Source organism: Cataglyphis hispanica, chromosome 8 (genome assembly GCF_021464435.1).
Source record: "Cataglyphis hispanica isolate Lineage 1 chromosome 8, ULB_Chis1_1.0, whole genome shotgun sequence".
Lineage (NCBI taxonomy): Eukaryota > Metazoa > Arthropoda > Insecta > Hymenoptera > Formicidae > Cataglyphis > Cataglyphis hispanica.
Genome location: NC_065961.1, coordinates 6,863,506 through 6,889,496, shown reverse-complemented (window position 1 = coordinate 6,889,496; position 25,991 = coordinate 6,863,506). Strand labels below are relative to the sequence as shown.

Below are 25,991 nucleotides of genomic sequence, written 5' to 3'. Positions count from 1 at the left end.
TAACAAATATTTTTACATACGTATATCAGGAAATCTTCAAAAGGTAAAAAGCTTTCCGTTGAAAATTTTTGGTAGTTTTTTTGCTTTAAAAACACGGAAAATATAACGGGACGTAACGAAAAAATGCGAGAGGGATGTTCCGTGAATAAAACAGCGGACTCTTTCTCTCTTTCTCTCTCCCGTCACGAGAGCGTGAATTAACACACGCGAAAATATCGATCGTGCCGAGCCGTGGTGTGCAAAAAAAAAAAAAATGGCAAAAAAAATCGGATCGTACCCGGAGAAAAAAAAGGAGAGGAAACATCGGCGGACGGACACGGGGTTCGTGTTGTCCGTCTGGCACGGCCGCATTTTCGCCTCTGGCGGAGTACAAAAGGCTTTTGCGCGATGACCCGGCAAGAGTCGTCGGCCGGCATTCGCCTAATCGGCCGAGAATTGATTCCGATAACACACGGAAATGGCACGACGCTATTTGCCACGCGGGATTTGCATCCCGCAGGCGGGAAACGGCCGGCAGGACCGGTCGAAACTCAAATATAAGGGTGCATGCCATATAAGGGTGTATATATATTATATATTTATTACAAATATAATAATATATATTATATATATTATATATATATATATATATATATATATATATATAATTAATTTTTGTTTTATATCTATCTTACTAAAAAAAAGAAATATGTTTTTTTTTCACGATTGCTTCTCGATCGTCAAGGATGACGCGCAAGCACCTCAAGATCGCATCAAACGCTATAGTTCAAAACGAGTACATATCACTAGTTGTTAATGACGCATAGTAAATAGATTTAATAACGACATTAACAATTAATTTATTATACATTTACTCGTATCTTATACATATATATAATATACATATAAAAATTGATATTGTATGTATACATACAAGAGATATCTAAAAATATACACATACATATATATATATATATATATATATATATATATATATATATATATATATATATACACAAGCTACCGCGTAAGTTTTAATAAAATGTGTATAGAAAGAAACGGGAGAGGGAATGCGTATAACTTGACGATAATTCGTCGCGAATAATTCCGACATGCGTACGGAAATACGAACAAAGTTATTCCATCGATATCGATAAGAGTCGATCGAAACCAGACAGTATTTTAAATGAGCGTAGATAGCGATCGTTAGTCATGTATCTATATTACGTACCGTTTAGCGTCGTTTTTGTGTTATAGTCTTGATTTTCTTTTCCCTCCGTAATCGCAAGTACACTTTTTTTCGATGAACATCTGCCTAAGTGCATCAGTGAGCTCTACGTGAAGAATAAAAATAATCTACAACCTTTATTTTTCTCATATAAAGTTTAGTAATTTAAAAAAAAAAAGAAATGAGAAATTCTAAATTTTTGCAGTCTAATTATCATACAAAGCGGAATGTTAATTAAGCACAACTGCGCTTCCACGAAAATAAAATTTTATAGCAACTTATTCTTACTGAGAGATTTATCGACAAATTATATACATATATACTTAGCTATATTTTACACGCGCGGGCGCGACGCGTGTGTTAATTTGACGCCGAAGAAAGAATCCTTGTTTTAATTAATTGTCACAAAGCAACTCTTCCTCTCGACTTTGCTCTAGATTGAAAGTGACACAAAATATAGCTTGTATTCACACACACACATACACACAGATACATGCGCGCATTCACGCTCACAACCATACATACACGTACACTCTTAACCAAAATATTATCGTTATCGATGTCTACGATAAATTGTTAAACCAAGGAACGAGGTGACATCGAATCTCGGAATCGTTGTCCCCGGACCGATTTGTAATTAACGTTTAATGATATTTATATTTATTTTTTTTTTTAATAGCATATACCGTGTATGTGTTTTCCGTCGTGATATTATCCCGCCATTTCCTCTATCCTCGTACCTCGGTAGGAACTTTAAGAATATCGAATTCTCGTGTCGCTTCTTACTCTCTTGTACCTCTTAACGGGCGCTCCATTAGACGCTCGGCGTCTAATCTAATTAATTAATTCCCTAATACGTTGTACTTGGTCCGATTGTTTAACTGCATATACAAGCCAAAGTCGATTCTAGCCGTTGTTATGTCTGTGTGATTGTAAGACATCAATTTTGCTTCGTATCGGGTGGCATTGCAACGTCTCTCATCGAGTATATTTGTCTTGTTCTCGCAGGGCGAGAACGTGTAGTGCACATATACTGGATGCATACAACAGCTATGACGTAATATGTAACATACAATTCGAAATTTTGTTGGAATATGAAAAAGATACATGATAGAAATAATATTCAATAGAAGAATAAATACTCGTTTAAAAAAGATGAGTGAAAATCTACATACGAGGTGATGGTTACACCATCGTGTTTGAAATAAATTACAATGTTTTTTATAACAACGTTATAACGAACGAATACACACTGTACGCATTTATCGAGAATCTATATGGACGTACAATTAATTTTCCTGAAAATATGAAAATAAAGATATATTGTAATTGATGAAAAATACCATTGCGCGAGAAAATTGTAGTAATCAAATTATCTCGAGTACTCAGAGCTGAGATTTTGCAATGCTGCCATCGAATTAACCCCTTCTGCTCGATGCGATATTGTGATTTATTCGGTAAATCTACAAATGTGATCTGAAAAAGACGTTATACTGTCAGTTAACAATTTTTTTTTTTTTTTTAATACGTAATGAAATTTATGGGATTCTCGGTATACAAAAATATCTTTTAGATCGGTTAGTTCAAATAATTAAACATGAATAAATTTATCGCGCAAACTGTACGATTGCGCTGAAAAATACTAAAAAAAAAAAAAAAAACAAATTTAAAATTACATATAGCTATTATTATATGTATATTAAAAATAATTAAATTGTAGAATCTCATCAACGGAAAGTACGTGACAAATTTGTGTGCGTCATGCGTTTGATAGAATGCAATTTTATTAAAAATATTTATTATGTAAGTAAAATATTTACATAATATCGTTACGAATTTGTAGGGTAATGTGTGTAGAATTAAATAGATAAATAAATTATTGTTACGGTTTACATAATTTATATCTTTGCATTCTTTTTTATATATGTATATCGGAGATCGGTGAATTTTATTATACCGAGAGTCTCATACGCAATACGTGTTAATGTATTGTTGTTAAGAAGGGGTTAAAGGGATCAAAGAGCTTAACCACGTATATAACTACGCTTCCATCGCATTTCTGTGCACATTATATTGTAAATCGCGGACGAACGCGTTATTAAAATGCTGAAATCTATAGTATTCTGTCGACCAATACGATGTTATAGCCTATTACTTTTAGTATATGATATATCCAGCGAAACAAACATGATTGTTTTAAACATTGTTTTCCTTTATATACGCATTTACAAATTGTATGTATGCGCATGCAAACTTTATGTTTGACAAAACCGCCGATGTAAAATTAATTGATAAATAAAGTTGTTATACATATGTATACATTTTTTATTTGTCAATTGAACTCATCGGGATTTTGTCAAATAGAAAGAAATCGATACAAGTTTATCAGAAAATTGAAAGGCATGCGATAAATATTTTGTTTATGTTTTTTTTATGCGTCAAAGCAAATGGCAATTTTTAATAATTGTGATCTTCCTATTGTGTCGGATAAATCTTGTTACAAAAAATGAGAACAAATTAAATAATTTTTTGTAATTATTTTGTAAACGCGCACGCAAATTGACTCGTCTTTTAAAAGTAATAGGCTGTCATTTAAAAGTAATAGGCGGGCGGATGAAAAGAATACAAAAAAAAAAAAAAATAAATAAAAATATAATTTGCGTTTGTCTCGCAAAGTCCAATGTCATGTGGAGTAACAAGAAGCAATAATTCTCACGCGCGTAATAAAATTCTACTCACGATTATAAAGACGATGAGACCGGAGCTCTTTCTCTCTCTATCTCTCTCTCGCGAGTAAGCACATTTTAATCGAACGTGTAATCTTCGGCGTATCTTGTCTTCGGTGTGGATTTCGTCGGAAAGAATTCTTGCTACGCCGCAGATTATTTACGGAGAGAGAAAGAAGAAGATGAGAGAGCCTCTGTGTCAAATCGAGAGTGAGAGAACGAACATCGAGATATACGTATACGTCGCATCGGCAGAAGATGCAAATCGAATTCTGATAACATGATGCAGACGTGCATCACTAAAAAGTACATCGTATATTGGGTTCCATTGCGATCGAGATATGATTTTAGCCGCGAATTCGCTTCGAGAACGGTCTATATAATAATAGGAGAATCCCACTCTTTCTGCGTAATTTCATATAATAGAAAGATATAGATAATAAACAGTCCGCTTATACGTTTCGCACGCAGTTATATATTTTATATATATATATTATATAATTGCGTAATTGCGTGAGAAGCGTGCATGCGAACAGCGTGCTTCATTCGCGATCATCTCATTGATGGCTTATTTCCGGCGCCCCCGCCGACTCCAAGCGTCGTCAATCATGTTTTTATGGCAACATTTGTAAACGACCGAATAATGAACCGAATTGCAAACATATACGCTGTATTTCCTTAAATGCGTTATTATCATTAGCGTAGATGAGAGAGAAAAAGAGAAGAAGCACTTACGGAGCTCGCAACGCGCGTATTATTCGGCGCTTTTACATATCCCGTAATTAATGCAAAAAATTTATTTAATGTTTTTATTTATCTTTGCAAAATTAATAATGGGGTCTCTCTTTGCGTTTATTTCAGTATAATTTATTCTTTTATTTGATCTTTTCTATAATAAAAAAAAAATCGATGAAATCGTTTTTAGACATATAAATTATTAAAATAATTTATAGATTATAAAAATATGTTATAAATTAATAATAAATTAATAAATTATAAAAATAATTTATAGTTTCTTTACACGATGTATCGATTATAGGAAAAAAATTTGAAAATTATAAGGTTATAAAAATATGATCGAGTTTTTTTATGGGATGACGGCTCTTTTTTTTCGACCGCAATAAAGTTTCGAGCTTTATAGATTACGTTTACATGTCATCCCTAATCGGGTTTAATATACATCCGTAGTTAAGCGAGTCTAAGGCTCACCGATCACAGTCATTCCATTCTTCAAAGGAATAGCTGTGATTGGCCAGTTTTATAAATACGAATGTTATTAAAGACGATTAAGAGTGACATGTAATAATACTCATTGATACCCGTATACCGAAAGTTGCGTTACGTTCGAGAAGTCGAGCTCTGGTGCTAAAGACGGTAAATATTTCGGTGGATTTATCAACGACTCGATGATTAATCTTAAAACCTTTTGTATGTTTATATGCAGTTAAATAATATGTACATAATTATGTAATTCAGTGTCGTAAAATTAAATCGATTGTAATATCTACACGTACCTTTCGTTTAGCAAAAAAAAAAAAGGCATGTGCTTCGAATTATCCTTGTAAAAATTTCATAAGATATGATTAAACGAAGAAATCCTTTGAGAATTCCTCATATCATTGCTGCTGTCGATCGTTAAGAAGTCGCAGTAGAAATTTCATTTCCTTTTCTTGCTTTTTCCGCCGCTATCATAAAACAAACTTGATATTTATTTAGATAATATATGTTACAAATTTTTGCAAAAATTTTCTCTCTCTCGTAAATAATGATACCTCGCGCGATGCCGTATGAAATTCGATTGAACCGTCTTTGCCGCGCATGCGCCCCGCGCGTTGTCATGAGAAACACGATCGTGGAATAGGAAATTGTATACGCGCCGTTTTTCCACGTGGCGAGAAGAAAACATGAACGGCGCCATCTATAAAAACTTTAATATAAAGTTTGTCACTGATGTTGGTAAAGTATATGCACATTGTTACCGACAGTTTTGATAAATAATTTGTGACAAGCGAATACTATTGGTCGCTGCGGTCGCTCATTTCGCCTCGCACATCTGTTATCTTGCTTATCATCTCCGATTTTGAAAAATGACACTGCCACTGTGAATTTGGCGGTTAAATTTTCGAGGTTTATGTTTATACATGTGACAGATAATTCCTATGATAAGTCTGATAGATATTATTGTTTACGATGTCAGCTACCATTGGAATAGCAGGCATACATGTGAAAAAATTAGGTAAGGAATCTACGCAGGAGTTAATTATTTTAATTAGAACGAACGTGCATATATCTTTTTGCAATAGATATATGTATTTTTTGGAATACACATTAACGTTGCTTTCAGGTCATACAATTGATGAAATACGATTGCGAGCTTTGGATAATATTATTTCCAAATATGATCTCGGTTTCGTATGCGACTGCGATGCTGTCAAAAGAGAGATAATTCAAAGGCTGTTCAATTGGTTTTCGTTCGAGGTTGCTCCACAGCCAGAGAAAGTACTGAATTTATTATTACGGCTGGCAAAGGTACTTGGGCTATTTTGCTAATATGATAAATTATTTTGTAAAAAGTTTTTGTTATGAAGAACTTGCTGTATTTTATTTTATGTATAATCCTTATTTTAAGACAGATGCAAAAAGTTACTTGAATGCATTTGGCAAATTAAAGTTTCAAAATGAACTTTACGAATTAAGAAGAAAACTCTCTCCTGAATGGTATGCAAAATTAGATGAAATTGAAGAAACTATTATTTATCCAGAAAGAAGTCGGATAGATGGATCAAATATAGATATAAAGGTAGGAAAATATGAATATAATACTTTTTAGATATATATATATATGTATATGTATATATTATGGAAAGAGGTAAATATATTTACATTGTAGGATTCAACTGTAAATATATGTTCAGATTTTGATAGACATAGAACACAAACACAAAATCGTACTAGATATGTAAATAAAAATTATGAAAGAGGAGACCATAATGATTTACATGGTATTTTCAATCTACCATCTATCTTCGATAGGTAAGCTGATTTACAAATGTTAATGTTATTAAGGATTAGAAAAATTTCTTTTTGTATGTGTATAGTACAATTCCACTTGATGAGACATTGGAACGCGAGATTGGTACGCAAGTTTCTGAAACAATAGAAAACGGTATAAAATGGCTAATAATGCCATGGCAGCCACTGGTCACATCAGATAGAGGAGTACTTACTGCGGTTGAGGAAGCTCTTAATAATACTATTGATATTAATCATATATTACATACTTGTCAATTTATAACAAATGTTATGATGCAAGATTTTCCAGCAGAAGTTTTTCTTCAGCGACCAACAATAGTAATAGTAAATGTTTTCTTTTTATAAGATATATATTATTTATTGTATTTTTTGAAAATATATAGTAGAAATATGTAATCTAAGTATCAAAATATATGATCTAAAATAACATTTTAGATACTTCATGGGTTTCTTAAATCAAGTACTAACATGACAGAAACTAATATCGCGTCTGTGGTTCCAACTGTTTTGCGAACCTTGCGTAAACTGACACGTTCTTTAAAGTTTCGCATATATTATTATTGTGAACCATGTGTGGCAAATAAAAAGCAAAAGGTAAATAAAAGTAATAATAATAAATAGTAACAATAATAAGCAAAATAATAGAAATAAAAACAAGTAATAATAATAAAAGTAATAATAACATTAATAATTATATTTTATTTCTTTTATTATAAAAATACTTTTTAAAATTTATCAATGTAACATACAATTATCAAGCTTATTTATTGTATGTGTGACTATGTCTTTTTAATAATATTTTCATTATTTATTTACACAGTTACTGGCTAGCAAATTGGATAGCAACATTTACACATCCTCGGAAGCTGGAGATGGTCTTGATGGTGGTTTACCTGAGGCAAACTATCAAGCATATCAATCAGCAGTAAGTATCATTTTTATTTCTTATCAAGTTTATCATTCTTAAGATTTTTTTTATTATACAATACTATGTTTTAGGGGACTAGCGAAAGAAGTCAGAGCATTAGCGAGAATGTCGATGATTCTGTCTTACAATTGCAACAGATGCTTCTGCCAGTTTATTGTATAGAGTCTCTGAAACATGTTCTTAATCAGTTAAGTTTACCCATCGACTCCACTTTTCCTCTACAAAACATCAAGTACATCACAGATCTAACTCACGAATTAGTACAGTTGCTTATAATTAGTATAATGCCGAATATCTGGCTCTGCAACGATGATACGGCATTGAAGATAAACGACGATTTGAAAGCGCTATTTAATTTAATGGGGGAAGTAATGGAGTACTTTGAAAATGGCAACGTTGATTACATGAGGATAACATACTTGCATCTTACCACTATTATTATAAAATTATTGAGCAGTATTGTGCCATTGGAACTGGCAGATACTGTTATACCGAATAGTTTAAAAGTATCCATAGCAAATGCTATAATGGATGCCCCAATATATCTATTATATCCAGCATTGCATTCCATGCTCTTGGAATATACTCGTGTAAGTAACTTAATTATGTTTCTATTTCACTTATCATTAATATTCATTTATCATTAATATTGACTAGCAATACAATTTTCTTTTCTTTGTAGCAATTTCAAGGCACTAATCAGATAGAATTGATAAAACTCTTTGATGAAACTAAAACTGTTACAAAGTCTATGCAGGCAGCTATCTCAGTATTAAAAGGTTTATTGGAACAATCACCTTCAGAGACTTTAAAAATGTTGTATGCATCTAAATTGAGTTTGCCATATCACAAAAATTTGACTATTGTAAAAATTGCTGTAAAATTTTTACAAGATATTTCAAAATATTCTCTGAGTAATGAAGATTATGCACTAGCAACAAAACTGATATTAAATTTATTAGCAAATGGAGATGTAAATATTCAGCATGCCACATATGTTGAGTGCCATATTTTGGTTAAAACTATTTTAGGAGTAGAATATAACAAAGAGAAGTTATCATGGACAAATTTGATTTTCTTACTTGAACCAAATGTTTTGACAGAGATTATCTCTCATGGTGCGATGAGTGAAGACATCAGGGTAATAAAAATTTGGAAATTTTTAAATACTATTACAAAATATCTATGCTTAGTTTCCCAATGTTTAGTTTTTTATTGATTTGATATCTAGATAAATGAAATATCAAGAGACATGTTAGTGTTTATACTGAAAGGAAGAATACAAATGGGCGAAACTGGATGGTTAAAAACTTTAGAAGCTTTTGTTCCTGTGCTCTATCTTCTGCAGTGTCACGCTGATACCCATACAGCTTTAGGTCAGTGTGTAACCAAGATATTTGATCCTGATGTTTCCAACACTATACAATTGCCGTTTATCGAGGTGATTTGACATAATTAAAAATGTATTTTCCGTGTTTCGATTTTTTGTCGTGTAATATAAAATTCTTTGTTTTAGATTTTGAAGGGCAATTTAAGATTTCTGTATTCACCAAATAGTGATATACGAGAAGAAGCATTATATCGCTTAATCTGGCTCCTTGGAAAGGAAAAGGATTCTGTCCAAAAATTACCACGTCTGTCATCTTTACATGGATTACCTCTCAGTTCACTCTGCATATTTGAGCATAAAACCTTCTTTAAGCGATCAGAAGGCAATTATCAGGTTACATATTTAAATTCAAAATATTTTAAAGTCTCTATAGTCTTACTACGATTTACTTTTATTTGATATATACTAATCCTATCCTTTATTTGTATTCAAATAAAATCTATTTTTTTAGAGACATATATATATATATATATATATATATATATATATATATATATAACTTTAGAAATTATTTTAATCAAAATATTTTATTTGCAGAGGAGCAATATGTTGTCAGTATTGGAAATGTTGAATGAACCAAATGTCGATCCGAAAATACGAAAATCCGCATTAGTACAAATTAACGTGATGCTTTCTGATACTTCTTTGCATAAATTATTTATTAATCAAGGTGGACTGTCTTTGATCTTGGACATTTTTAATAAAGCTCTGGTAAACTACTGCACTTTGTAAAAGAGGATATTATATGGACCTATGTTTTTCTTACTTTTAGATACTTACTTTTAGATACTTACTTTTACTTACTAAAACATGTTACTTTTAGATAGAGAAAGATTATATAAATTATCCAGATTCTGTGATACCAATAATCAGCATATTAAAACTTCTTGCATTTACCGAATGTTCTACACGACACGAGTTATCTATCAGCACCAATGTTTTCTTTAATATTATAAGAAGTATGTATAGTTTATTGTACGATTCTATTTTGTTCAAAGAATTTATATCAAAGAAAAATATCTAATGTTTTATTGTTATTTTTATTTGATAATTTATAATATAATTTTAATGCATAAAAATTTCTGTATTAGGTCTTTTTCTATTTCCAAATAACGAATATATAAAAACCGATGGCGCGCAACTGTTGTGTTTACTTCTCTACAGCGAACATATCATAAGAGTTAGTGAAAAAGCAGCATTAGTAGAAAATAGCATTGCATCACATATTTCATTACCTTATATTATTGTGACAAATATGAAATTACCATTTGCATGCAAATCTCATTGGAAAACGAGTGCACATAGACGATCTGATGTATCATGTAAGTATACAAATAAAATTTGTAATTATATTAATAAATTATTTATTTATACAATTTAAAAAAAATTGATTTTATATGATTGTGGCATGAAAAGCTTTTTTACTATCTTCAAGCTATAAGATTGAAAAAAGTACACAATGTTTTTCAAATTTTAGTACTTCATGGTAGCAATCCAATAGCTCTAACTTTCATTAGACAGTATTGGGCATGGGAATGGAATGATGGCATAAACATGTTATGGAAAAGCTTAGATGATTTAAATAATTCTGAAATCACACAGAAATTGATGATTCTTGAAAACGATTTTCTTTCTCTGCAGTATAGCTTCCCTCAATATTGTTGTCAACAGCAACTCTACAATATCCAAAATTCTACCACGCATTATAGTGTTATATGTGCATTAGACTATCTTACAATGTAAGTTATTATTGCTAACAATAATCTTTCCTATTTTGGTTTTAATTGATCAGGAGCATGCATTATTAATATTTACTTTAATTTTGTTTTAATTATTTGATTTTTTAGGTATTTAAAATTTTACAAGATACTCCAACGTAATAACGAAAAAGATATGGACTCGCTACCTTGGGAACAAACATTTGAACGATTTTTATTATCACATCCTGCTAGTAAAGAAGACTGCGATTTATTTGTGGATGTTCTAATTTTTTTGCAATTATATTTAAATGTGGCAAAAAAAGGTGAAAAAATATGATTCAAATAGCGATATCTTTAAATACCGCCTTTTCTCACATAAAAATTATATTAGGATAGTATTTTTTAAATCTTTTTTTTTTAATTCTTAGGGAAAGGATCATGGATCAGTAAGATTATGAAAAACATGACAAGATCATTGGCAGATTTATTTAAGAATTTGGAAGTCGACAATCAGAATGTACATCAATCTATACTTAAATTAGTACGTACATGTTCCGCGATCGAAAAGGTACAGAAATCCAATGGCGAACCTAAGAATACCTGGATTAAATTTGTAGAGTTTGTTGTTTCGACACTATGTTTTGGAGATCAGCAGCATTTTTATAATCTCGGTTAGTATTTATTGCATCTGTTCAAATTGTAATTTTAACACAGATTTTTATTATAGAAAATTTATTTTGTGAAACTTAAGCATAATCTTTTTTTTTCCCTTTTTATTTGTTATAGCATATCTTGATTGGTTGCTAACATGTTTAACATATTTAATTGGACAGTGTGAATGGGGAAATCATAAGAACTTATTATTATCCCTTTGCAACACACTTATTGAACCAATTGTATCCTTTCATGGTGCTGGAACAGTTAGCTTTATGGGTTTATCGATAACAAGAAATTCGATAATATGTCTTAATCATTTGTTACATCAGATGCAAGTAAATTTTAATAAGAATGTGAGTATATATCCTTGGTTTAATAATATTTCGAAAACAATATTTATTGATCAAATTAATCTTTTCTTTTGCATATACATGTATAGATAGTCCTTTAATTATCAATTTCAGCATAAGTGAATAATCATTATACTATTTACAGTCATGGATAGTATTTTGGCATGAAGAAGGTCGCTCATTAAATTGGTTGCCTATGTTATGGCAAAATCGAGACCCCTTGGTTCGCGCTTCGGCTTTGCAATTACTGGCAGGTCTGATGAACACAGTACACACTGCGTCGCAACTCCTCAACGCAATTGCCATGGCGCCGAGTGATCTGTGTCATACGTTGCTTCAATGCATTGCAAACAGAGAAGAATCTTGTTTAGTTAGAGAGCAAGCATGTATTGCATTTTGCAATATGCTGAAGAATTCGATAGCTTATCAATGTGTAAGTGCAAAAGAGGATATATTTCTAAGCAAAAATGTCAAAAACGTTAATCTTAAATTTTAAGTTTTATTTTTTTTTTTTGTTATTAAATAATACATGTATTTATGTATCTATATATCTGAGTTTCTGAAAACATATATATATATATATATATATATATATATATATATATATATTCTCTTGCAAAGTGAGAAAAATACATTTAAAAAAATTATCTTGATCTTTAATTATAAAATTTTTTTTTATATAGGATGATTCTTTACAATCACAAGTTATCCTAATATATGTCGAGCAATGTAATATCTATCATGAAATTGGTGTTTTGTGTTCCAACATCTATACGTTGACTACTCTAGATGCAGAACAGGAATATCAAAAAAACAATGGCAAAGCAATTTTTATGCAGAGTGCGCAATCTGGTTGCTTTTCACTGGTACCACGCATTGTATCATATCTATATAACTGTCAGGATGAATTACAAGCATGTAATGACATTATTTAATTATATCCTATTTAGTGATATATTTGCTTTGCATAATTTATAATTAGTTTCTTTTTGTTATATTGCGCTTAGTTTCCGGTAGAGATTCGGAAATAACAGACACGGACAGTTCCATGCAGTCAATCGCGACGCCTTCGCTCATTACAGCTGCTTGTAACTTATTAAACAATTTAATATTCATGGGACTACATGAAGTAGTTCGGCAAATTTATGAACATTCCATCGATAAGTATTTATTTGGGTATGTATACAGAAAAAAAATCTGTAAAAAATATAAATTACATTTCTTCAATTTTTATTTTATTTATTTGATCTCTTTTGTTTCAAGATGTTTGAACAAAATTCCGAAAGATAACGGAAGCAGAAAGAGTTTGAGCCATTATTTCGATGTGTTGGAGATGTATATTAGTATTTGTACGGTTCTAACAAATTGCATTATGCACAGCAATGAATACACAGCCGTCATTCTTTTTTCCTCAGACTCGCTTTACACTTTATTCTCCTTCTTGAATATAGATTTGTATCGTAAGTATACATTGCAGTTTATATTTTAAATATAAATTTTCTTATTATTTGCTTGCATAATTTATTTAGAATCTACCGAACCGCGCCTGATGTACCTGCGTAACAGACTATGGACGGAAATCTATAACTTTATAGCTATACTTTCATTAACGGAAGATCAGCATTTCGAAGCCATTCAAAGCGCGCTAGAATTATGTGGGCCAGAAATTGCGATGGCTTCTATCTATTTTGCGATAAAAGACTCTGCAACAGATTTGAGAATGAGTGCCATCAGTTGCTTAGCCTTTTTACTGTCTCAGGAGATTCAGAAAGACTCTCTGGGGAAAAACAGTGTCTCTTTATTACGGACGACACTAGATACAGTACTCGATACGCGTATCGCAAGAAAAGGCAAGGATGGTAATTTGCGAGACGTTATATTAAGCGTGAACAAATTGTCGATAAGAAACGCAAATGTGCATTCCAAAAAATCGAACGAAAGTGAGAAAAATTTACATTCGGAAGACGAATCATCGAATCAAGAACATATTACAATAGGAGGCGAATTATGCGGGCTCTTGTTACATCTTTTCATTGCTCATAATTACGCGAAATCTAAAAGGGATCACAAACAGTCGGAAGATAAGGATCTGATTGTAGGTGCACTGACTAATTTATTATATGTGTCAAAGGAAGCAAAATGCACTGCATTGCAGAGTAAACTTCCTGAGACAGCATTGATGATTCTCAAAGAATTATATGTTAAACTAAATCTTCAACCGTTTGAACTTTATAAGAAACAAATAGAAAAGAAAGTAAGGAAATATTAAGACTTTTTTTTAGACACAACTGCTATCCTTACAATTTCTGTAAAAAAATCATTTTTTGTATTATACAGACTCATCCTCTGTTACATGATGTGAACTGTATCTTTATACTTCTGATGAACTTTATGTATGAAGATGTAAGTGTTAAGGAGAACCTGACGAAGGAAGGATTGGCAGATGTCATACATAAATTGTGGGCCTGGGTAGCATTAAATAAAACAGTGTCGACGTCTGCTTTGAAATTGCTGGCGACGTTCACAACAAAATGTAACATTGGTGAGATGATATTAATATATGTAGCATTAAAGTGCTATATATATATATATGCACTAAAATTAAAATACCGATAGATATGCATACATGTTCATATGTTTTTTAATTAATTCGATTATGTTGCATTTTTTTTAGCCGCGCAATCTTTAACGTTAACGACAATATTGCCGGGAACCGGATTAAGGAAAACACCAAATACGCTCGCATTGATACACGTTATCATGCAAGTGGCGAGTAAAGAAATCGAAAAAGCCGGTAAAATTTTCGATAATCACAAGATACACTTTACTTTTCATATTTTACGAAACGCGGTACATGTTCATGAGTGTAGAATCTGTATTTCGAAGGTAATTGTTACTCTTGTCCATTCTAATTACACCAAATAGGCTTAAAACATTGGAACTTATATGAACTGGTCTTAAATTGTTAATTATAACTTTAAAAACTTTATTTCAGAGTAATCTTCTTCAATTTTTTACTAAAATACATCCTACTCTTACAAAAAGGGTAAAGCCATGGCCATTAGTAGAAATGTATTGCCTAGAATTTTTAATAGATTTTACTTATTATGAGGAAGGACAGTTGTGTGTACCAAAGGTAAAAATACGTAAAAAAATATATGTATTAGTTTCTTAATAAATACATTGTAATATTTTAGGCTACTGATGCTCTAGATGTTTTAATACACTTAGCAAAGTGTTCATCATCATCAAGCAAAGTTCTTGCAATATCAATTCTACGCAATTTAGCATTCAACATAACGAATAGACCTCGACTCCTTAGTTCAGGTGAATAAACTAGTGCTAATAATTTATTTAGATTACAGATTGTATTATATCTTTATTATATTTCAGTGGACTTTATCAATTTGTTACACGATATCTTTAAGAGCGGATCGCCATGCGAAATCAACCTAGCTGGTTCCATGTTGTGGTCCTTGATCAGCAATAACCAGAAGGGAAAACTCATAGCACGAAGCGCAGGATTTTCTCAGAGCATTCGGGAAGCTCTTGGAAGATTTACGTTGTCGAGTGTCGATGCCAGTAAACAGGAGCAAGAACTAGTCAAGGTTCTGCAGTATGTGCTCACCATTCTTAGCCCAGTCGAAGTAAAGAACGGTGGGACATAAAATTTTATCAAAATTTTATCAAATAACTAGATTGTATATAATTATACTTCTGATCTATATTGATTTATGAAATAATTCAATGATGTAATATTTTTTTATATACGAAGCATTGTGTATAATTCTTATTGGAGATACATTTTGGAGAAACAATCTACAAAGTGATCTACAATATAGGTAATTCAACAACATACATTTTATTTATCAATGATTTATTTTGTAACAAATCCACATGTTCCACAAATTTATATTTATACCAACTGATGTTAACTTAGCTACACAAACATGTGTGCTTATCCTTTAATCATCTTAATCCTATCCTTTATTCAGAAAAATTTATAAAAAGTCTACATATGCAAAAAAAAATTAATCTCGTGTTTAAGAAATACTATATTATTGAATTTTTCAATATTAAACTTAAATATGTTAAAACGTTTTTATACTTATATTATATCATTTGATTAAGTTTCTTTATGTAGTTTTTTTGTGCGAATTTATATAAATTGGGCCTTTACACATGCACATTCGACAAAACTGCAAATATAAAAAAAGAAATACATAATAGGAATAAATAAGAAAAATTATATAGTATATATGTATAGTGCATTTTCAATATTTTTTTATTTTCAGACTTTATATTTTATATTTTCTAACTTATTACTATTGTAAAAAAAAATATAAAGAAAAATAATTTTTTATGATTATTTGACAAATTTTTTATTCGCTAATTAGTTATTAATTATTTTGTCAATTATCATTATTGATATCATTATCATTGCTATATTAGAGAGTACAAAATTAAGATCGATTAAATATTAGAAATTATGTATTGAAACGCGCGAGTAGAATATTCGGTCATAAATATGACAAAACGCGCGCGGGTGAGTTATGTTGAAGGCGGTATAGTGGCGTCATCAGCAAGGGGGTGGGGAGGATCGGAACGTGACCTACGCAGGAGATGTCGACAAGATGACAGCGGCCGTATGACGACGCTGGCTGGCTGGCTACGCCGTTGTGCCCGCCACGAGAGAATCGAGATAACACGTCGCACAGCACCTTGGAGGTGCGCCAAGTGCGCCTACAAACGGACTTCGGGGAACAAAGAGAACGCGAGACCTGACACCGTCGTCATCGTCGTGGGTGCCGCGCCCTCGTGCGATGCGCACGACGGCGCCGTGAATGCTGGTGGTGGTGGTGGGATTCGTCCGAGGAGGAGTCGCCGACGAAAAATCGTCGTCGCCGCCCACGTGCATCCGGAGGCATGAGCGTGTTCGGCGACTTTCAGCGTGTCTGGGTGCAGCGGTTCCCGGACAGCGCCTTGCCGGCCGCCTGGGAGGAAGACGTTAGAGCGAATCTCGTTAAACACAAGCAGAAGGTGAGTTCGAACGAATTATTCTCTTCCCCGGGGAAGAGGTCTCGCGACACGAGGAATATTTGATTTTTAAATATGTGTGTGATGGTAACAGAGTAAAAAAACAAGAGTATGTGAAGTATTAAGGATGAAACTTATGTAATAAACAATGTCGCAATGTTCATCAGGTATCTATTACTCGAAACGTGTGAATTATATGTGTGATTTATATGTATCTGTATGTGTGTGCAAAAAAAGGGTTCTATTTAAATCAATTAATATCCTGAAGTGGTTTGATGACTCATCAAATAAATAGGCCACAGCAGCCAATTCTTCTTGACAAGTCATGTCAGATTTCTGGAAGAGATAGAGATAAATATTTGTGGTGATGGGTAATCATGAATCGCATGATTAAGGATGCATAAGATAAGAATGAGGTGAGGTGCAATGTTTACTAGGCATTTATTAGTCAGACTTGAGTGGAATGTTTGTGTTTGTATACATGATTTAAATAGACAGCAAAGAACTCTGTGTGAGAAAACACGCGAGTCGAATGCTGATATGGAAAATAAAGAACAATTTTATTTTACGCCACTTGTAATAAAAACTTTGTCACGTGTAATTTGATTAATATCATGTTGAGTGGCTTGATGACTCATCGAATTAATTGTCTGAAACCTGTTAGGAGCAGAGTACTCGTGTCATTCAGAACATCAAAATAAATTATTATTTTTTGTACATAATGACATTTTGATAAATAAAAAAGTGAATAATGAATGAAAGTAATAATAAACATTAATTTTTTATTTTTAACTACAGTTTGTGAATCACTGTTGGCGAATTATGTTATCTCAATTATATTATCATATATTTAAAAGCAATTTATATTAGCTCATTTTAAAAGATTGTATAACATTACATATATATTAGATCAATAAATTTTTGTTAAAATTTTAATGAAACAACACATACACACAATTTAAATGTTACTTTAAAACTGGCAAGAAATTTTATAAATTAAAACAATTGTTTTTTTAAATTTAGAAAGTGCATTTAATATAATGTTTAAAAAATAAAATATATATTTTTTATAAAAAAATATTTTATATTTTTAAAATAATTAATTTATAAAATTTATACTTTACTATTAAATAATGGCAAACATTTTTTGAAAAACATGTCATAAAACAATATACAATGTATATATTTTTGTATATATTTCTTTTGCAGGTGACAGCTTTGAGAGAAGAACTTGAAAAAGAAGAATTTTATGTGGAGTATCTAGAAAGATTACTGGCTGATGTTGAACGACACAAACTGCTAGCTAACAATACCAATTCAAGTACGAGTATATCTGAGAACAAGCAGGAAGCAACGGCGGATCTGCAATCTCAACAAGATTCTCAAGCAGCGGAGAATAACTTGACGGATTCTTCGAATTCAACGAATGTCGTATCGTCCGCTCCTACTTTGACGGAACGAGATGACTTTAGTAAATTACAGGACAAGTGTGTGTCTGAATTGAGTTCGACTCTCGGCACAGCTGGCAAGAGACCCAAGAGCGAGATACCGAAGAGTCCCGAGAAAGTGCCTGAACTTAGGAGAAACAGTGATCCAGATGTGCCAAGTAATTACGTTACAGTAATTGAAGTCACTGGGAGCTCGAAAAAAGATAAAAACGATGAATCTCTCAAGGAGGAGGATGAGAAAGGTTTTTAGCTTATCTTGTGTATAAATTTTTTTTTTTAATGAAGCTTTTTAGGAGGAGAGAGAAAAATTTATGTAATTATTATAGAATATCTCTTCTTTTGATAAAGAATCATTGAACAATTTTGACAAATTTACAAGAGAAGAATTTACTTGTACCATTTAATATAAGCGCTTGAGGATTAGTCTTGCAGAGCAACTCTCATTTTTTATAAAATCTTAAAGTTTGGCCGGAATGTTTGGCCCCATCCTGTATACAATATGCTGTGTAAAAATTATTTATATTAGATTCTAAAAAGAGTTCCAAATATTTTCTGAGGGCTAATAATCTAATTTTTTTGTTGAATTTTATATGATGATTACTATTTGTTCGATGAATAGACTTGGAAAAGGCAATCAACGAGGATGATGAGGATGGTGACGCGGAAGCATCAGAAGAGGAGCCTTATTACGATTCAGTAGCCTTGGATCAAACTGGAGAATATGTCTACATTGATGCGCGTGTCCCCATTGTCAACAGCAACAATGGCAACAAGGCGGCGCCTCGAAGACCCCCATCGCTGCCAGATTCGCCGGGCAATCAGAGTAATTATGTCAACATCGATTATTTTATACAGTAAGTCGTTCGTCATCTCTCGCTTCACTTCAACTAAAGCATGTCAAATTCTTTAACCACGCGGAGTACCTTCCCAGTGTGCCTTCCCGAGTCACTTCGAGCATGTGTTTTTTAAATATATGGGTTGAATTCACGTGCGAGTACTCCCGGGTTAAAGTGAAAATATAGAATATGTACGATTCGCGCATTATTTTCAGACACAGAGCGGCGATGGATAGCGAAGACGAAGAGGGTGCCAGTCCGGCACCTCCGATCTTACTACGTGCTCTCAGTACGGACAATGAAACCGGCAGCAGTGACGCCGAACCATTGAGTTTGAGCGAGGGTAGTTTGGAATCACCGACTCCGACAACGCCGCGTAGACAGGAGAAGAGCAAGGATCGCGAGGATGATAGAACGTCGATGATCAAGTGTATCGTGAATTCCGTAGTGGAGAGCGAAGCTGTATATGTGGAGTGTTTAACTGTGATGTTACAAGTATGTATTTATTTTGTAGTTTGAATATTTGCAGTAATTTATTTAAAATACATGTTTTACTATTTTTCCCTGTTTACAGTATATGAAAGCTATTAGGGCAACTTTAACGACATCTCAACCAGTCATCTCGGAGGAGGAATTTGGAACAATGTTCTACAAGATTCCAGAACTGCATGCTTTGCATCAGACATTTCTGGATGGTCTTCGAAAGAAAACGGAAAAATGGGACAGTAAACCTACTATAGGAGAACAATTTAAGGTTTGATATGTTGCTTCTTTCGTATGAGACGAATAAAAAAATTGAAATAAGTACGTCGTAACACCATGTTGATTTCAGATTATGGCCAGTAATATAGGATTATACGGTGCGTTTTTGCATAATTACGGTCGCGCGACCGACACCGTGCGACGATGTTCTGCCCATTCCACTCAATTCGGAGAGATTACCAGAGACATAAGACTCAGAGGTTTTCCAAAAGGTCCGGGTTTGTCACTAGAAGACCTGTTACATAAGCCAGTTGCGCGAGTGCAAAAAAATGCTTTAGTTTTACATGTAAGTGTACATAATATTTACTTATAAACGAACTCTCTCTTTATATGCATTAGCAACATGTAGCACGATTTTCTACTATAGGATGACTGATAAAATTTCTAAAGGAATAAACTATTATGAGTCTCAAGTCTTTTGTAAATATATCGTAATCTCTAGTTTATCTTATCTCGAACCTCGTAGTGGTAATTTTTCTCGTTCAATGGCTTCTAGGATCTTCTAAAGCATACGCCAGTCAATCATGCGGATCACGCGCCTTTGTCAGAAGCACTGGCTATGACCAGAAACTTCCTAGATGAATTCAATATTATCCAGACTAAGTCCATGTTTCCGGTAAGAAAGTTTCGTGTAATAACTAAATTATATTTTTTTTTATATGATGTAATTGCTGCTTTACATCTGATTTTGCTTTTCTTACTTAGAGTCACGACAGAGCCCAACGAAGATTGGTGAAGAATTCTTTTGTAGTCGAACTCTCAGACGGTCACAGAAAACTAAGACATCTTTTTCTCTTTAACGATGTAATCGCCTGTGCGAAGTACAAAGCATCCGGTAGGGACAAGTTTACATTCGAATTGAAATGGTATGTCCCCATAGCGGAAGCGGCTGTTACGGAGGACGGCGTAGAGCCACGCGAAGCCAGTCCCGCTAACGTAGTAGCTTTGAGGTAAGTTGATTTATAATTCATATTAAATTGTTGTTAATAGAGTTGGAATTAATTTTTGATATATATGATATTTTTATTAATATTGACATATCGATAAAAATGTTATCGGATTAATTGTCACATTTAATATCTCATTATCAAAATACGTTTGTAGTAATGATAGTAATGACTCATTTGTGTTGAAATCGTCAACACATCAAAATTAATGAAATAAACAAAGGAATGAATGAACTTTTTGATCAATCTAATACCTAGTTTAGTTAAACTAAACTAATTAACTTAAACTGAATATTGTCAAAATAGATCGCAAGCGTGTACAGTACGCGATCAGATATTGTGGGAGGAGCGGAATGACGAGAAGCGGATCCGACTGGGTGGAAGAGGTTCAGAGAAAAATCGCAAGAAACTCGCCGAGCTCGAGGCGCAACTGGTATTAGCCTCGCCAAACTTGGTTCTGCGCGTCGCGCATAAGAGCCAGCAAAATCGAGTGCAGAATTCCTATACCTTCTTTTTATCCAGTGAGTTTGAACGTTCCCAATGGGTGGAGGCAGTGGATGCGTTACAGCAGGTCATTAAATCTCACATTAATAATAACTAATAATACATATATATATATATATATATATATAAAATTTTAAGATAGACAATTATCTAAATTTGTTTTTAAATTTATAATATATATATATATATATATATATATATATATATATATATATATATATATAATCTATTAATATGTTGTTAAGCTGCATTTAATTTAAAAAATGAGGGAATTAATATCATTAGTTGATACTTTACAGGGTGGACAGCCTCCAGGGCAACTACCCTTGTCGATGTACGAGTTGCAAGCTTGGGTTACCGCTTGTCGAACATTTCTGCAGACAGATATGGGCAGCTATCTATTGAGATCAGGACGCGACGAGAGCTTGCTGCTGGGTGATCTTCATCTAACGCTGCTCGGTCTGACTCCGCCAGGTTTAGACAGGGTGAGTGACCTATATATCATCGTGGAAGTCGACAGTTATGGACACTATTTCAAGAGAGCACGAAGTCGCGTCGCCAAAGGTCAAGCTCCGCTTTGGGGTAAGATACCTTTCTCATTTCTTTTACATAGTGTTTGCAATATTTTAACTTGTAATTTTTAGCAAATTTAGATAATTGTCTATCTTAAAATTTTTTATATGAAGTGATTATGGATTATGAAGTTTTCTTTTTGTTTCAATTACAGGCGAGACTTTTGTGGTAGAGTTGGAGGGAAGTCAGAATGTTAGAATCTTATTATATGAGGAGTGCGGTACACGCTCACTATTGCGAGGCAAATGCATTCAGCGATTAAGCAGATCTTGGCTGCAATCCGATCAGGTGGAGAGGTCACTGAACTTGGGACCCACGTCGTTGGATGTAGCGCTACGTTTTGTTCCCAGCGAGGTCACTCTGAGACGAGTGCCTTCGGCCAAACCGCAAGGCTTATTTGGCGCCAAAATTCAGCAAGTGTGCAAGTACGCGCGATTTTATTCAAATCAAAAAGATTAAAAAATTATGAAGTCGATTGCGATCTTCCATTAAATTTTAAATTAGTATTAACTTTAATAATATATTATTATTATTAGATATATACTACTTTTTGCAGACGAGAGAAACGCGACGTGCCTTTCATTATAACGGCATGCGTGAGAGAAGTAGAAAGACGGGGTGTCGGCGAGGTCGGCTTGTATCGCGTTTCCGGGTCAGCGTCCGATGTAGCGAGACTACGCAAGTCATTCGAGAGTAATTCGTATGAAGCGGAGCAGCTGCTTAAAGAGGTACGTTTTTATTTCCAGTATTTTGCATGCTCTCTTCTAATAATATGAAAAGGATTTTTTTCTTATACTGATTCTTTTGCAATATATGAATATGCAGGTGGACGTGCATTCGGTGACGGGCGTGCTAAAGTTATACCTGCGCGAAATGCCGGAGGCGCTGTTTACCGATGCCCTTTATCCGGCGTTCCTGGAGGCCTTCCAAACGGGCGATCTGTCGCGAGGTGCTGCTCTGCGCCGTGTTTACGACGGTCTACCCGCCGTCAACAAAGCGATGATCGATTTCCTGCTAGCGCATCTCGTTCGCGTGAACAAACACGAGGCGCAGAACAAGATGTCGTTGCACAATTTGGCCACAGTGTTTGGACCCACGTTGTTACGACCTGGCACCAGTAACTCACGTAACGACGCCAAAAGTCGCGATCCTCTCGCCGCCGGTACCGTCGACGTGATGGCACAGGCCGGCATTCTCTACTGTTTCCTGCAATTACACATGCAACAACAAAATAATCAATCGCTCTAGTCGACAAAGCCCTTCGGTCCTTTAGAACCCAGATCCCACGATTAACATTGTCGTTCAATTTAAGATTCAGGTAATCAGAAACACAACAATCTCTTGTCCGATAAAATAGACATTCGAAAGACTACGTGACGATGCCTGAATGATAACCCGGATTTAAATCAATAACCAATCAATCTACTTGTTATATTTCAAAACATAATATTTCTGTTTTTCTGTATTTCCCGATGTATCATTTATATAATACATAATTTTTGATGCATAACTACATTTAAAATAAGAGGATAATTACTCGTACATCTTTTAAATAAGGAGACAAATGTAAAACTTTTTATTTAATTGAGATTATTTTTTTATTTAATACGATAGTATAGAATTTCTTTGTCATATTTTTAAAAAGTAACATTTTTTTATCTCATTATTTTAATTAATATTTTATGATTAAAATGGGAGAAAAAATCTTTCGCGCTGTTGAGAAACCAATTTCTATCCTTCAGACATCTATCGATAGTTTTATATGCGCAAGTTGGCAACAATAATTTATTCGGTCTCTTTTGTAGACATTAGTTTTGCGCAACTTATCTCTTTTTGCAATGCTGAGCTAGAAACCGAAAATGTATTAAGCAAATAGACTTGGCTTTGATGGAATCCTCTACATGAAACCTCTGTACTCCGTATGCGTGCAAAATAACGTAGCAGAGCTGCTCTTATAGAACGATATATATAAAAGCGTAATAATATATATATACACATATATATTATATATCTTTTTACTTTTGAAGTTCATAATATATTTTCTACTTCGTATTGTCCGAGCGTGATGATGCCGCTCGCGCACGATCAAATTGATGACCCATTCTAAAATAAGTTTTTCAAGAGAAAAGTACGGTGCAGAAATTTCAGGTGGGAAATTGACCAAAGAAGATTAGTTTAGATTAGCCAAAGCGAGCAAATTGGTTGAAAAGTTGTATTAACATTTTGTATATTAAGACTGTTCTGCAAATTTATAAAGAGAAAGAAGATTTATAAAAAGGAATATAAGAGTGTCTCTCGAAAAAAATCTAAAAGGATAAAATAAAAAATTTTATATATAAAGTCTGAAATATCGGAACTTTAGAAGCCTGAAATTTATGTACGAGAAATGCAATCTCTGGCGCGTTAATGCTCTAAAAAATTGAGTACTTTTCCACGTGACGTGTGTTCCTAGCAGAGAATCTAAATCTTTTTATATAAGCCTTTTTGTATCCTTTGCAGCAAGTAAGCTATTATTCTAAGTAATATGGATCCTGTACTTTCATGTATTCATAATAGTTCATCTTGCAGAAACGTCACAGCATTCAGGGGAAAGAGAGAGAGAGAGAAAGACAGTGTATGTGGTTTATTGTTCCTTGAAAATCCTTCGAAATTCAAGGAACGGTGTTCCTCATAGTTTGCAAAAAATTGAGAATCTGCTTTCTATGTATGTAATGTAATAATCGTCCATTCCATTTGTCGATTCGAACTCTCTACCAAAAATTAAACCCGAGAAACGGGTTCGAGTTATCGCGTAAACTTGCGTAACTTGCAAGTTTTGTCACGAAAAGACATATGACTGCCTCAAGAAATAAGTCCTCCTTATTCCGTCAAAGCGCTATTTTTCGACTGTAATTTCTTTATAGACAAGACTAATTTTTCTTTATTATCGTCCAATTGCAGCTTAAGGGAAGATGCTAAATAAAACGATCCTTTCCCGCGCGCGTATAAGGTGTCCCGAAAATCGTTTAAATGAGAAAAATGAATTTTTTTTTAGATTTATTTTTAAATTAATAAAAAAATCATTATATTTTCTTCTTTTTTTATTTTGATCATCAGTATTAATTTTTTCAAAGAAATAATATTGGACAAGAAAAAGATTTATATATGTGTATATTCTAAATTTTCATTTTTTCTTTTTTGCAAAATAATGTTGATTCTATAAATGATTTTTGGAACACTCTAATCGCAATAAAGAGAGAGTAAAAAAAACACGCGGGTTTGGCAGTACAAATTAGTAGAAATCGGTATATAGCGTACCGTGTATTATGCCAGACCGTCTACGAAGTTTGCAAATAATTATAAAGTAACATGCAAAAAAGCACAAAAAAAGAGAAAACGAAAAAGAGCCAAGTCTGACTAAAAAAGTGTTCGATAAAAACGAAGACGTATGTAAGAAGTAATTAAATTGTTTATGCTCGAAATATAGGAACTATTGCATCTCGTGCGTGTAGAGGCAATCGCGTGCGTGTTTGTGCTTGTTTGTATGCGTGTTTTACTACCTTTCCCCCTCCGTGTATGTATTATACCGTAAAAAAAGTATTGCATAAGATTAATTTTGATATCGTCGTAGCGTTTAAGAAGCGTCCGCCTTATTTTGTACATTGACACAAAATGTAAAAAACGAGTTTCCTCGATTATTATATTTGTGTATTATTATATTTATAATATTATTATTATTCCATTATATATATGAGATAATTATCATCGCATCAGTAAACTATTTGTTACGAAGTTTGATCGAGCTAGCTTGTTTGCAGCGAGACGCGATGTACTGCCAAAAAAACGAAAAAAAAATCACTTAAAGTGCATAAATATACTGAAGGTTTATAAACTTTTACATCGATCGTGTATTT

General features: G+C 33.1%; 2 protein-coding genes across 4 annotated transcripts; both read left to right on the top strand.

Annotated features, from left to right (window-relative positions):
- The first annotated feature begins 6,003 nt into the window (after positions 1–6,003).
- Positions 6,004–15,847, top strand: LOC126851526 (rotatin). Of its 2 annotated transcripts, none has more exons than XM_050595600.1 (28): positions 6,004–6,169; positions 6,278–6,462; positions 6,563–6,733; positions 6,824–6,966; positions 7,032–7,290; positions 7,402–7,560; positions 7,787–7,891; positions 7,966–8,484; positions 8,577–9,035; positions 9,126–9,335; positions 9,411–9,617; positions 9,822–9,995; positions 10,108–10,243; positions 10,376–10,606; positions 10,762–11,023; positions 11,132–11,307; positions 11,413–11,655; positions 11,771–11,994; positions 12,137–12,424; positions 12,675–12,909; positions 12,999–13,167; positions 13,255–13,451; positions 13,521–14,245; positions 14,329–14,533; positions 14,666–14,877; positions 14,987–15,127; positions 15,189–15,318; positions 15,385–15,847. In XM_050595600.1, the coding sequence occupies exons 1-28, from the start codon at positions 6,124–6,126 to the stop codon at positions 15,657–15,659; spliced, it is 6,486 nt and encodes a 2,161-aa protein (XP_050451557.1). In that variant the 5' UTR covers positions 6,004–6,123; the 3' UTR covers positions 15,660–15,847. The 2 variants fall into 2 exon arrangements, with proteins under 2 accessions (XP_050451557.1, XP_050451558.1); XM_050595601.1 differs by having other exon boundaries at positions 6,008–6,169; positions 6,567–6,733.
- Positions 15,848–16,565: 718 nt separating this feature from the next.
- On the top strand, positions 16,566–25,975 carry LOC126851531 (active breakpoint cluster region-related protein). Of its 2 annotated transcripts, none has more exons than XM_050595606.1 (13): positions 16,566–17,031; positions 18,238–18,634; positions 19,096–19,330; positions 19,528–19,807; positions 19,887–20,066; positions 20,145–20,360; positions 20,571–20,690; positions 20,780–21,024; positions 21,328–21,592; positions 21,825–22,107; positions 22,253–22,523; positions 22,655–22,826; positions 22,924–25,975. In XM_050595606.1, the coding sequence occupies exons 1-13, from the start codon at positions 16,918–16,920 to the stop codon at positions 23,344–23,346; spliced, it is 3,201 nt and encodes a 1,066-aa protein (XP_050451563.1). In that variant the 5' UTR covers positions 16,566–16,917; the 3' UTR covers positions 23,347–25,975. The 2 variants fall into 2 exon arrangements, with proteins under 2 accessions (XP_050451563.1, XP_050451562.1); XM_050595605.1 differs by having other exon boundaries at positions 16,568–17,031; positions 18,238–18,718.
- Positions 25,976–25,991: the final 16 nt, after the last annotated feature.